General features: G+C 41.0%; 1 protein-coding gene across 1 annotated transcript in view; it reads right to left on the minus strand.

The window, feature by feature from the left end:
• Window positions 1–1,374: 1,374 nt before the first annotated feature.
• cacul1 (CDK2 associated cullin domain 1) overlaps window positions 1,375–13,697 on the minus strand; it is a 107,288-nt gene continuing 94,965 nt past the window's right edge. Inside the window, exons 8-9 of the mRNA XM_072479500.1 lie at window positions 10,360–10,403; window positions 1,375–8,990 (exon numbers count right to left, since the gene is read on the minus strand). Of these exons, the coding sequence (XP_072335601.1) occupies window positions 8,944–8,990; window positions 10,360–10,403 (91 nt within the window). The 3' untranslated portion in view covers window positions 1,375–8,943. The remainder of the gene's footprint in view (window positions 8,991–10,359; window positions 10,404–13,697) is intronic.

Consider the following 13,697-nt stretch of genomic DNA (forward strand, 5'->3'; position numbering starts at 1 on the left):
TGAAAACTAAGTTAAAAGGTGAATTCACAGCGAAGAGAATGCAAAGCAAATGCTCCGATAACTCACTGTATCATGTCCCAACCTGCAGACTGAGCTAGATGAGCAGAAATTTCCTCTAGCTAAATCTGGGGAAGGCTGAAGCTATGGCCTTCACTCCCAACCATAGAATTTGTTGTCCAGCCCCTGGCTCCATCCCCATTCGTGGCAACAATCGGAGGCCGAGTCAGACTCTTTGTAACTTCAATGCTATATAGAGCATGTGATGTGCTTCCAGAAAACCACTCATTCAAAACTCTGCTGCCTGTGTCCTAACTTGCATCAAATTCCGTTTACCTTTCAGCCCCATGCGTGCAGGCCTACATTGGCTCCTGTTAAAAGAATACCTCAGTTTTAGAATTCACAACTTTGCCCTCCGCACTGGAATACCAGCACGGTAGCACAATGGATAGCACAGCTGCTTCACAGCTCCAGGCTCACAGGTTCGATTCCTGGCTTGGGTCACTGTCTGTGCGGAGTCTGCATGTTCTCCCAGTGTCTGCGTGGGTTTCCGCCGGGTGCTCCGGCTTCTTCCCACAAGTCTAAAGATGTGCAGGTTAGGTGGATTGGCCATGCTAAATTGCCCTTAAGTGTCCAAAAAAGGATAGGTGGGGTTACCGATGGAGAGGGTGGAGGTGTGGGCTTAGATAGGGTTCTCTTTCCAAGGGCCGGTGTAGACTTGATGGGCCGAATGGCCTCCTTCTGCACTGTAAAATCCATGATTCTATGAAACCTCTCCTCCTCTCTGCCTTGCTTTCCTCCTATAGGAGGGTCCTTAAAACTTACCCCTTTGGCAAAGCTTTTTGCCATCTACCCTAGTATCTCATATGGCCAAATTTGTACTTAGTTTTATGTTACTCCAGCGAAGCACTTTCAGATGTTATGTCGTGTTAAAAAGTGTTACCTGAACACAATTTGTCGTTGTGAATTAACAACTAGGATTTGACTGTCCACGATGTTGTTTAGCACTTTAGTCATTTTTAAAGTGGGTATATGTTTAATTCCTGCTATAAAACTTATTTGTTTAATTTAAATTTACATGTTTAGCTAAATGCAATGACAAATAAGTCAACATTGAAGTTGGAGTGTGCGTTTCAGCAGGTCAATAAGCATGAAATAAATGAAGAATCAAGGAAATCCAGGCTGACCGCTCCACAGAAGAAAATAGCCTTATAGGTTTTATAGCATATGACGGAACTTAAATTATATGGCAAGGGTGTGAATTAACACAGAATTAGCAAATTGAGTCAGCAGAATGCCAAACAAAGTCACTTAACGTGACGGAATAAATAAAAACCACATCCAAATCAGAAGCCACAATTTTAGGCAAACAAAAACTAACATAAAAGCTACATTTTTATTGTCCTTCAAAATAATTATCAGAGACAGTCGGAACTAGAAATAAACGCCATTATTTACATACATCTTAATGGTCACAAAAACAAATCCTAGCAAATTTGCAGCAAACTGGATCATTTTATTGAAAGAGCGGTAAACACCCAAGGTACTGCAGATCCCAATCAGACATCCCCAATATCAAATTAACAATAATTTCTCCTTTAACAAAATAAGCAACTTTACCATATAGTATGAGTTTGTTTTAGTGCAAACATGAATTTAGTTACTTTATCTTGTGTAACATAGTGCCTTGCTTTCAATTTTATTTGTCAGTTTCTATAAGCTGAATTTTAAACCCAGACATTCCTACTTACTGCACCAGTGCTCTTCTCCAACCATATTTAAAGATAATTAGCAGGGCCACATTACCACAGCAGCATTTTTATTTGGAGACATACTAAGCACTCATACTACCTTACTCAAAGTAGATTTGCTCAAACTGTTTAGATGTTCTGTAGGCTCGAGCACTTTGAAAAACAAATGTGCTGTAGAGGGCTAACTTTTAATTTTGAATGACGGTTGAATGTCATTACGCCATGACAAACGGATATCACCTCACTGCAATTTGCCGCATTAGAGATCAAACTTACTTCCTATGCAATCTCCGAGGAGCATTAATTATCTCTTATAGTCTCATAACCTTGGAAATCTATGAGAGGGCTGGCCCCTTCAATCGAAACACAAAGATGGTGCAATTTTAATTTAAGTGCCATATTTAAGAAGGCACCCAGGTTAGAAACAGCTTGAAATATGATCATTTAATCACTCTTTCTACACAATAGAATATATTTTCAAATTAACAAAGGTGAAGAATTTCAGTGTAAGGTATTCTCGCCATAAACATGTTCGAAAGATAAGTAAATGTAACTTCTGCCTGTGAAGAAATTTCATTTGGCCTCATTAAGGTTTCCATATTGTAAGACATTTACTAAAATGGCTTGCCTGGTTTGAGTCTCTCTACCCAGAGGGATAGTATTTCCGCTCTGCAATATCCATCACTCCTCCCTCCACCCACCTTCTGTCTCCAATCCTGAAGCTCATTGGTAAAGTACTAGTGACTCTCAGATGCTCATCAAGTAATCATTCTCCATGTGAGAGTATAGAAAGAGAGCGTCGCCTGGCTATTTCAATCTGAGGTGTATCAAAGCGAACTCCTGTTCTGCCTGCATCCAATTTCCACTTTTAAAATTAAGACTAGCAAGTAATAAGGAATGGGAATCTTTACTAGTTTCCTCCCACTCCCAATTCCAAGTACTTTAGCTTTCCAACTGCTTCCAAACTTAGGATAGTTAATTGACTAGAGACCAGAAATTGAGGCCAGTATGTTCAGATCTGAACTAAGTAATTGGAATTCAATATTGCCAAGTGTGAGGCTATCCATTTTGGGAGGAATAACAGCAGAATGGATTATTATTTAAACGGTAAGATGTTAAAACATGCTGCTGTGCAGAGGGACCTGGGTGTGCTGGTGCACGAGTCGCAAAAAGTTGGTGTGCATGTGCAACAGGTGATTAAGAAGGCTAATCGAGTTTTGTCTTTCATTGCTAGAGGGATGGAGTTCAAGACTAGGGAGGTTATGCTGCAATTGTATAGGGTGTTGGTGAGGCCGCATCTGGAGTATTGTGTTCAGTTTTGGTCTCCTTACCTGAGAAAGGACATATTGGCACTGGAGGGAGTGCAGAGGAGATTCACTAGGTTGATCCCAGAGTTGAGGGGATTAGATTATGACGTGAGGTTGAGTAGACTAGGACTGTACTCATTGGAGTTTAGAAGGATGCGGGGGGATCTTATTGAAACATATAAAATTATGAAGGGAATAGATAGGATAGATGCGGGCAGGTTGTTTCCACTGGTCGGGGAAAGCAGAACTAGGGGGCATAGCCTCAAAATAAGGGGAAGTAGATTTAGGACGGAGTGTAGGAGTAACTTCTTCACCCAAAGGGTTGTGAATCTCTGGAATTCCTTGCCCAGTGAAGCAGTTGAGGCTCCTTTAAACATTTTTAAGAAAAAGATAGATACCTTTCTAAAGAATAAAGGGATTCGGGGATATGGTGTACGGGCCGGAGAGTGGAGCTGAGTCCACAAAGATCAGCCATGATCTCATTAAATGGCGGAGCAGGCTCGAGGGGCCAGATGGCCTACTCCTGTTCCTGATCCTAGTTCTTATGTTCTTATGTAAGTAATGCATATACACAGTGAGCCATTGGAGAAGCCTCTTGTGGACAGCTAGGTTTAATATTCATGCATCAGTCGTAGGTTCAGTAACAATTGGAAATAGGAAGGAGTCTATTGCTAGTTCTCTGCAGTAGCCACCTTGCTAGGGGACATGCCAAGTGGCTTTCTTCCCATTGAGAAACCAGTTGAGGTCTGGAGGCTGCTTTCTGACCTATGCTATTGAAGCCACTTTTACAATTACAGGAGTTCAGCCTATTGCGTATGTGCAGAACTCCCGAATTTAAAAATGATCAGATGTTCCAGGAACCATATGTGTCATACATCAATCAAATACCTTTGGGTTAAGGCTAACCAATTTCACAGGGAAGTAGTCCCACAGGTTGGTGTTTTGGATCTCCCATCATATATACTATAACCTAGCTGATGACAGACACAAACCTCTGACAGGGGGTGTCAAAACACCGATGTATCACACTCAAGTCATTCCCCAGAAATTTGTACGAAAGTCCAATCGGTATAAAATCCAATACCTAGACAGCATTTTAGAGAAGAGATATGATTATTCATTTTTTCCCAAACAGGATTTATGGAAATGTATATTACATTGAAAATTCCTCCCTCTTTAGATAAAAGTGACTCTCTCTTCAAGTGCAGGAAACGCTCTTATTTAAAAGGAAGTACACACCTAAATTTCTGAAATGTGACAAAGCCAAGCACAGAAGTAATTAGATTTTAGACATTTGGAATACACTGTTGGCTTGTGCAGCAAAGTGCTGAATCAGTGCAAACATTGTTGGTGTACCTCGTGGACACTTATCTTATGTAACTTGTTTTCCGTGCCTTTGGGGGGTCGGAATGACATTTCCCAGAATTATTTTTCCCTGAATTGGATTAAGAATTGTTAAATCATTTTGCGTCTCCTGGGTGAATACTTGGCTATTCACGGGTGCGAAGCAGTGAGATTTATGTTGCTTAGTTGTAACACAATGGATAAGACAAACACGGTGCACCAGCTGTTCATCGCCTGGCTGTCTTTATTTGTATTTTAATTGTTTTACAATTTTCATGTTGTGAATCTTGAAATTTAAGTTGCTCAAAATAGAGTTGACAGACAGTTCCACAGATGTCACGGCTTAAATCTCTGCCGGCTCTTTGCACTGTATGCTGCAACTGTAAACAACCTCCGGCAGAACAACTCTCAACAAAAGGGAACATCCTCACTTCTGACAAAATAAAAATTAACCCTAAGAATATAAATTTGGGACTTCAAATATTAATTTTCAAGTGTGCTGTTAATTTAAGCTTCAATTGATATTTAGATTGATATTTATCCTTCCCATACATCTACAGTTTCTGTGTGTTATCTCGGTCTGTAAACCCTTCCTCTCCCCGACAACAACCCAAACCCCTTATTTCAAGACAAGGATTGAGCTTTGTGCCTTTAGCAGCCGAGGCACTGGGGTAGATGACTTGGTCGTAAGTAACCCCCCCCCGACACTTGACATCCTTAAGATGAAAATTGTTACCATTATAGTTTTAAGATAATAGTATTTAGAGCAGCTACCTGGCTATTTTCAAAAACTTGTGGCACTTTTCTGCAAACTTTGCCACTGTATGTTTATCTCCTCAGAGGTTACAATCTTTCCATGCCAGTTACTGGCAGCTGGCAGAAAACAAAAGACAGCCAGCCGCAGAGATGAAAAGTTGCCAATATTGTGCCAGATATTAAATATAGAGAAGTCTTTAGCATACTAAATGTATTTTGTGTTTGCAGCCTGGAATCTTCCCCAAGGAGTCTATGGTGAAACACAGGTTGAGGCTGCACAGGTTACAACTGAAGAGACAAAACACTTTTTATTTCAGACCTTACTTTGAAGTATTTGTTTGCATTCCAGTCTAAAAGCTATGCTCAAAGCTCTGCAAATCACCTGGCCACTTCACTGCCCTTATCGTGCCTTAATGCACATTAAATAAGTCAAATTCTCATCCCTTAATTATACATTCCGAAAAAATAACTTTGTTTTGCACAAACTATGACTTCTTTTAACAGCTTTTTGATCCTATCTGAAACAACTAGAAGATTTGATAATTGTAATTAATTTAGCCTGATTGATTTCTGCTTAATATAGCCAAATTATAAATGCATTCTTTTTACAAACCCATTTATAATTTCAGTACAAATAATGTACTGTAGAAATCGCTCCCCTACCCCACCCAAATTTCATAAATATCAGAAACTGGCACCAGCATTACAAAATCAAGATTAATTATCTACAATGGAACACCACCTCAGCAAGACACAAAGCCATTTCCGGTTTTCCATTTTTACATGGAGCACTGCGAATCACATCTGGAATGAATACTTGTACATCAAAATATTTTCCTTTAAAAGTTTACTCAAAGTAACAGTGCAAACAGTTTAGGGAAAACCTTTATTTTCAGTTTACACGACGCCATTAGCATAAATGGTCAATACCACTGGGAGCAAATTCAGATAAATGTTTTAAAATTGGTGTAGCGCAGGGTGTGAAATTAGATGCTAAAAGATGGGTACTTAAATCGTTTACACTGTTCACCGCACAAGACCCTCACTACATCAGTTGGGGGTGGAGGGGGGAAAGAGTCAAAAGTCTATGGGTATAAATACAAGATAGTCACTAATAAATCCAATGAAGAATTCAGGTAAACCTCTTTACCCAGAGAGTGGTCCAAATGTAGAACTTGCTGCCACATGGAGCAGTTAGAGCTAATAGCATGGATGTCTCGAAGGGGAAGCTAGTTAAGTACATATGACAGAAAAGCTTAGAATTTTACATTGGTTGAAGTAGGGCAGCAGGATGCTCAGGTAGAGCATTAACACTGGTACAGATCAGTTGGGCCAAATGACTGACTTCTATGTTGTAAATTCAATGGACAGATCAAAGTGGCCTTGAAGGATCAGTTCGGAGTCCAGTGCTGCTACTCCCCAAAATCGCCCTTTGCTTAACAAAATACTGAAAAGAGCAGGTGCTATTCAGGGTCTCAGTTTGGTTGGCACATTGTGCATCACAGTGTAGCATGGGAGCTCAGTACCAAAAATACAGGTGGTGGCTGAGGGAGGATCGGGTAGTATTGGCATTAAAATGCGTATCTGTAAACAGCTCACAGAAATAAATAAAAATAGCAGAAAACATGGTTAGCGACTTATGGGAAATCTATAATGTTCTATCCCTGATCTGTTAGGGCCACAAGAACATTTCAACCAAACACAAAGAGTTGGTCTTAATAAAAATAGGGATTCAGTGACAAAAATTATGTTCAATATAAGGGTTAACTGCTGGGAAATGCACCACTATGTTTCAAATTAAAAGCTGATTCATCTACAATGTTAAACATGTCTTCTAGCTTGCATAGAGGCCTCAAAGCATTGTTAGACTGGTTGCTGAGCGGTCATATTTCAGCAATGTTTTAACAGGAGAAATTACAGCCCGCAATACTCGTACGCTAAATTAATTTCAATAGGGTTCTACATTCTGCCGGTTTAGTGCAGTTGGCTGGACAGCTGGTTCGTGATGCTGAGCGTAACCAGCGGCGTGGGTTCAATTCCCGCACCGGCTGAGGTTATTCATGGAAGACCCACCTTCTCAATTTTGCCCTTCGCCCGAGGTGTGGAGATTCTCAGGCTAAATCATCACCAGTCAGCTCTCCCCCTCAAAGGGGAAAACAGCCTATGGTCACCTGGGACTCGGTGACTTTACGTTACAGTCTGCCCGTACCACTGGTTATCACCAATTTACATGGGTGCATAAGAAAACGTCTTAAAATTTCACTCACTGGTAACACTCTTACCCCGATGATTCAGTAGGTAATAATATGCAAACAGGTTGCAGTTGAGGACTGCAAAGGTAAGCAATTACTACAATAGTTACACAAGTGAGCAAAAGAGTGTTATAATATCCAAAATCCAATTATGGGTTTTATTGCACATTTGAAATAACTGCTATAAGCCAGGTGGGCACGAGTTGTTCAATTTTAACCCAAAATTTACAATTACTTGTTCTCTCATACATTTTTCCTACGGTTTTTACAGTCACACTGAATTAACTTGGAAAATTACCCACGAAGCAAGATTAATACCACGCAAGTGTTGAATGTGAAATTATCAGGATAGCTTCCATCTTGTGCTTTTGTCCTCCGCTTCAATATCCTGAAGATTACTGCCCTTTCTTCACAGTGAAGCAGCGGTGACACTGAAAACAATCGCAGCAAAAGCAGCGATGCATTAACTGCACAGATTTAGTAGAGCAGACTTACTGTATGAGAAAAAGTTTTTTTACATTCTGACTGCCGCTCAATTAACCAGATTCAAGACAATAGGCAACGGGAATAATGTAACAAATGGCACAGTCTTCACGCAGTCAAAATACCTACAATAGCAAAATATACCACAATACTAAAGCTGATAAAATGCTCTAGAATTGATGTGGTGGGAGGGTAATTATTTAGCACAGTGTTACATAAACATTGAGTTATACTGTATTCAATAGGAAATACATTCAATGTAAATAATGCAGTTGGGGTTTTATGTATATCAACCGGTTAAATCTAATTCTGATTACTTTTGTGTACCCTGTTTTTGGTTAATCCTTTACCAATAGTGAATTTTCAATGTTTTAAACACCTATCTTCAGATCACCGTACATCCACATTTAGATGTTCATGATTGCTCACTGTGGTGAAATCATTTAGTTAAATAAGTTGCAAACGGATTTTAGTTCAGATTCTGACAGAAGAGTGGACCAACAGTTTAAAAACATGCGAGGATGGGGATTAGTGTAGAAACTACAGTAAATACCAAAGAGTTATTATCCCTGCTACTCCAAAGCAAATCCTTAGGAATGAAACAGACAAAAAGAAACATACCCTGACCGACATAGTAAAAGAGGGAGCACCTTTATCGGGTGTTTGAATGATTAAAAAGTCATGAAAATGGCAAGCATGCGAGAAGATTGCTGGACACTGTGCTTCTTGCAAAAAAAAGTTAATTCCATTCAGAAACCATCGCCAGGATGCTGAAGCTCTTTCAATATGAACTTTTACACTATACAACCGGTCCAGGCACAACGCCATATTTTGAGCCATTGGAAAAAGTACTTCCAAAGTCTATTAGCAGCATGATCATCAGAATCAAAACTTAAAAGATGACAAGTCCTTCTTTTTAAAGGGGGAGGGCAAGAGTAAAACAGGCCTGAGCTTCAGCAGATGCCACTCCATTGCATAACTCCCTGTACGGTTTATGCCTTCAGTTCAGTCCTTTTATTCCAAGGCAACAGAAAACAAGTCTTCACTTCTTCACTATCTGAATCCTCTTGTATTTGCACATGATGATGATGCTGACCCATCTAAAACACAAAAGGGAGGGAAAATAAAAATAGTTAGATTAACACGATTATAAAAAGGTCAAGGAATAGTAAACATTTGCAATATTTGAATAAACTACACCGTTTCTTCTCGGGGAAACTAGAGTAAGACACAAAGTTATATAGCCAGGTGTTCCCACTTTGAGTGCCATTAGTGATGCGGATACAAACTGCGTCCCAAATCACTCTGCTTTCTGGAAGGGTTTTTCAGTTTCCACCTATTTGCATATCAAATACAAAGGGTTAAATGTTTGGTTGAAAATGGCGGCACTCATTAAACGGCAACTGGAATTTTCCATTCATCATGTGGCCCATTGCTGAGGTCAGGGGTTGAAGAAGGCCTTAGGCAGCAGACCAGGAGGAGGGTGGTGCTGCATCCAGCTGGGGATCTCATCCCCGCCACTCTCCCTGCAATTGTAATAGTTTTGGTCCCTCCATGATGGCAGCTTGGCAATTGAGGCCTCTTTAATTTACAAAAATGTTAAAGCTCTCAAGAGGGCAACTCCACGTTAAAGAACCTCTCTTTTTCCTATCTGCAACTGCAGCTCCCGTGTCGGAGGGCTGTGTTACCAATTTCTCAGTCCAGGAAGGGATCTTATTGGCCCTCAGCCTCAAGAGCCTGCCCATTGTCCTGAAAAGGATGAGGCTCTCGGAGGTGGCCTTTAATTGGCCCCCTATTCGAAAATCGTCCTCTGGCTCCTGGCACGGTCATGTGGGACTTTCCTTATCCACCATTCCAGCACACAGCAGCATCAAGATCCACAAACTAAAATCTTTCATGAATCAGTGCAATCGTGCAGCATTTTAGAATGTATTTTTAAGAAAAATTAGGCTTCAAGAAGTAATATTTGATTAAAGAATGTTGTGGTTTCATTAACAGTCAAAATGGGTTTCTCAATCAGTATCTAGTCCAGGACCTGCAAGTGACCAGATATTAAAAAACGGAAATAACTCACAAAAACTACATCGAACCATATACTAGTTTCATTAATGTACAGTAGTCAGTTTCTTATAAGTTAACAAAAAATTTAAAAGCTTTTAAAAACATCCCTATTAGAGTTCTTGCACATAAGAAAGAGGGCAGCAAACAGGTGCAATTCGTGGAAACATCAAGTGGCGATAAGTTCATGGCCAGTTTTGACAGTGGAGCTATCTTCTAGAATGATGTGCCTTAAAACCAGTTTATTTGCAATGAACATAACTTGCCAACTTACCCTTGAAACTCTGCGATCTTTTGCATTGGTTTGGCCAGTGCAAACTCCAGGACACCAGGTCTTCATTCAAATCACATACTTTGCAATGTTACAAGAACAAACTTTGAAAAGATATGTTTAAGATTAAAGTCACTTACTAAACATTAGCTCCTCTCCAGCTCTTTTCCGTGACTGATCCCCTCTAATCAAATGAGAAGGTGGAAAATAAAGAGTCAAAATCTCTCCACATCGAGACCAGAACAGTTCAAGCTATTTTGTCAGTAGAAATAAAAAACATACGAGTGCAAAAAATGATTGCACCTTCATATACTACTGCAGTTGCAGCTAGGGGAATAATAGGTTTTATTTATATTTTGGGAAAAGACAATGACATTAGTTATGAACCAGGTTATTTTCCAGATATCACGATGTCTGGCATGTGGAGCATGTTTGTGGTATTTAGTTATTAACTCTGCCTATCACTTTAGGCACTGAACAATTGTTTCTCCATTAATGGTTGTGGCAATTATGGATATTATGACTTTCTTTTTCTCACAGTGCATGTTCATCATTCCATAAGGCTGAGCTACTTAATAAAACAAGCTTGACTTAATGTGACTGTGTATACAATGGCAGAGGCAGATCCCAGTTCCTCTGAGCCTTAGAACAACAGAACTTGCAGTTATATAGGGCCTTTAACAAGAGGGGATCATTTCATCCTGAAGGAAGAAAGCGAGTTAAAGAGAAGCAGGGTGGGAACTTAATAAAACAGGCCATAGAAGGCAGGGACAACAATGTCGGAGCAATTAAAATCAGCGATGCTCAAGAGGTCAGAAAGAGGATGGCAGGTAGATCGGAGAGTTTCAGCAGGAGATGAGATGAGACTGGAGGTGTTACAGAGGTCGAAACAGGCGGCCTTAGTGATGGCGCAAATATGTGGTCTGAGGCTCATTTCGGGAGTCAAACATAACACAGTGGTTTAGTTTCAGATTGCTGCCAGAGGAGAGATGAAGTCGGTAGCTCAGAACTGAAGTTTTGAGCAGGGACGGAGGACATTAACTTCAGTCTTACCAATATTTAATTGGAGGAAATTTCTACTCACCCAGTACTGGATGTCAGGTAAACTTAGCAATAGTGGAGGAAACAAGGTGGTGAGGTAGGGCTGGTTGTTAGCATACATGTGAAAATTAACTCTGTGCTTTTAGATGAAGTCACCATCAAGTCACCAGGAGTGGGGCAAGGATAGTTTCCTGGGCAGGGGCACCAAAGGTAAAAGTGCAGGAGGGGGAAAGAGAAGCCACTGCAAGTGATCATCTGGTATGATTCAATAAAATAATATACCACAAGGGCTTCAGAGGAGCATTATTAAGCAAACTTTCATAAAATCACTGCACGAGATGATAGGGCAGAAGACAACACACTTAGTCAAAGGCGTAGATTCTAAAAAGCATCCTGAAGGAGAAAAGAGAGGTAGGTGGAGAGATTAAGGAAGACAGATCCAGTGCTTATGAGGCCTTGTCAGCTGAAGGCCTGGTCACGAATGGTAACGCGATTAAAATCCGGAACACTCAAAAGGCCAGAATTAGAGAGTGTGCGTATATCTCAAGGGTTGTGGGCTGTTTGGGGTGACAAAGATAGGGAGGGAGGAGTCCATTCTAGGCAACATTTGTGTCGACTGCTTCAAACACATGCAAGGACAAAAATAAAAATCCTTCCACTGCAGCTGCCACACTTAAATTTTAACCATCAGTACGTTGGTCCAGCTACACATTTGGCATAACTTGCTTAAAAGTGTGCTATGCTGCAAGTTCCAACTGGAGAAGAACATTGATGGAATAGGAAGGTCACAGCAACCAGTAATGATGTATGCCTGATTTGTCAACTCAGTTGTTCATATTGGCAATTTTCTTCAGACTGAGAGTCAGTCAGCAGACCAATTGAAATGACCCGTGGGTGGGACATCTCTACTCTAAACAGGTTAATCCAAGAGCCAAGTGTGAATTTCAGGTTGCAGTATCAGATGATCCCAGTATCCCTCTCTTTTAAAAAAAAAAAAAATTACTTTGCACCTGTAGCAAAGTACAATGCTCTGGGGAGCATTTCAATTGCATGTTGCACACAAATAGGTATTTGAACCTTCAGAGCTTATTAAGCTAGGTTTGACACAACACTCTAATCTATTTATATTCTTCTTGGTGACAGCCCCAAGGGGTGCAAGGTTCCCTCCTCTCATGCACTGCTTGCTGAGCTAGTGCTTTCATGAGAAAAGAGAGGGTAAACAATTGGGAAAGATTTACTACTTAAAATCTAATGGAACTCATTACAGTAATTGGTGTTTACCAAAGCAAAGTTTACAACTTAAAGCTTAGTGCAGCAGCTACTGGAAAAATCTCCATTTGTTTCATTTACGGGAAGTGGGCATCGCTGGGTAGTCCAGCATTTATTGTCCATCCCTAGTTGCCCTTCAGAAGGTGGTGAGTTGCCTTCTTGAACCTTGCAGTCCCTCAAGTGTAGGTACACCCACTGTGCTGCTAGGGAGGGAACCCTAGGACATTGCCCGAGAGACACTGAAGGAACAGCGATGTATTTGAAAGTCGGGGTGGTGAGTGACTTGGAGGTGAACCTCCAGGTGGTGGGGTTCCCAGGTAACTGCTGCTCTTGACCTTCCAGATGGTAGTGGTCGTGGGTTTGGAAGGTGCTGTCTAAGGAATCTTGGCGAGTCCCTGCAGTGCATCTTGTAGATGGTATACACTGCTGCCACTGTTCCTCGCTGGCGGAGGGTTTGAAGGCTTGTGGAAAGGGGAGCAATCAAGCGGGCTGCTTTGTGCTGGATGGTGTCGAGCTTCTTGAGTTGAGTGCTGTTGGAGCTGTACTCATCCAGGCAAGTGGAGAGTATTCCATTACACTCCTGATTTGTGCCTTGTAGATAGTGGACAGGCTTTGGGCGGGGTCAGGAGGTGAGTTACTCATGTAGGATTCCTAGCCTTTGACTGGTCCTGGTAGCCACATTATAAATATGGCTAGTCCAGTTCACTTTCTGATCAATGGTAACCACCAGGATGTTGATTAAGCAATAACATACTGACTGGAATATTCTGGCTGTTTTCATCGGCGAGACCAGACTCCTGCCACATGTTTCCTGACGGCAAGAGATGCAGTCGCAGGACCTCTGCCGCCGGAGAACAAGTGGGTGGGTGGGGCTGTAAAATTCCACCCAAAAGAGATATTACATTCACTTAATTACTATAAAAGGCTCAAGGGAGTAACAATAGGCAACAGCCGAAGCAGAGAAAAAGTGCGAGGGGTAAAAAATTGTAAATTAGGAGTGACCATGAAATGACCAGCTCGAGATGGAGAGGACTGAGGGGTTTAACACTCATTGCTGTTGGACATTACAAGGTCTCCATTTGCTCTAGTTATAACAGTGGCTGCATCTTCTTGGTCGGGTCAGTGCTGCACACCATGAATAAATTCTCAAATGTGCCTAAAACAGATA

The sequence above is a fragment of the Scyliorhinus torazame genome, chromosome 16, assembly GCF_047496885.1.
Source record: "Scyliorhinus torazame isolate Kashiwa2021f chromosome 16, sScyTor2.1, whole genome shotgun sequence".
Taxonomy (NCBI): Eukaryota; Metazoa; Chordata; class Chondrichthyes; order Carcharhiniformes; family Scyliorhinidae; genus Scyliorhinus; species Scyliorhinus torazame.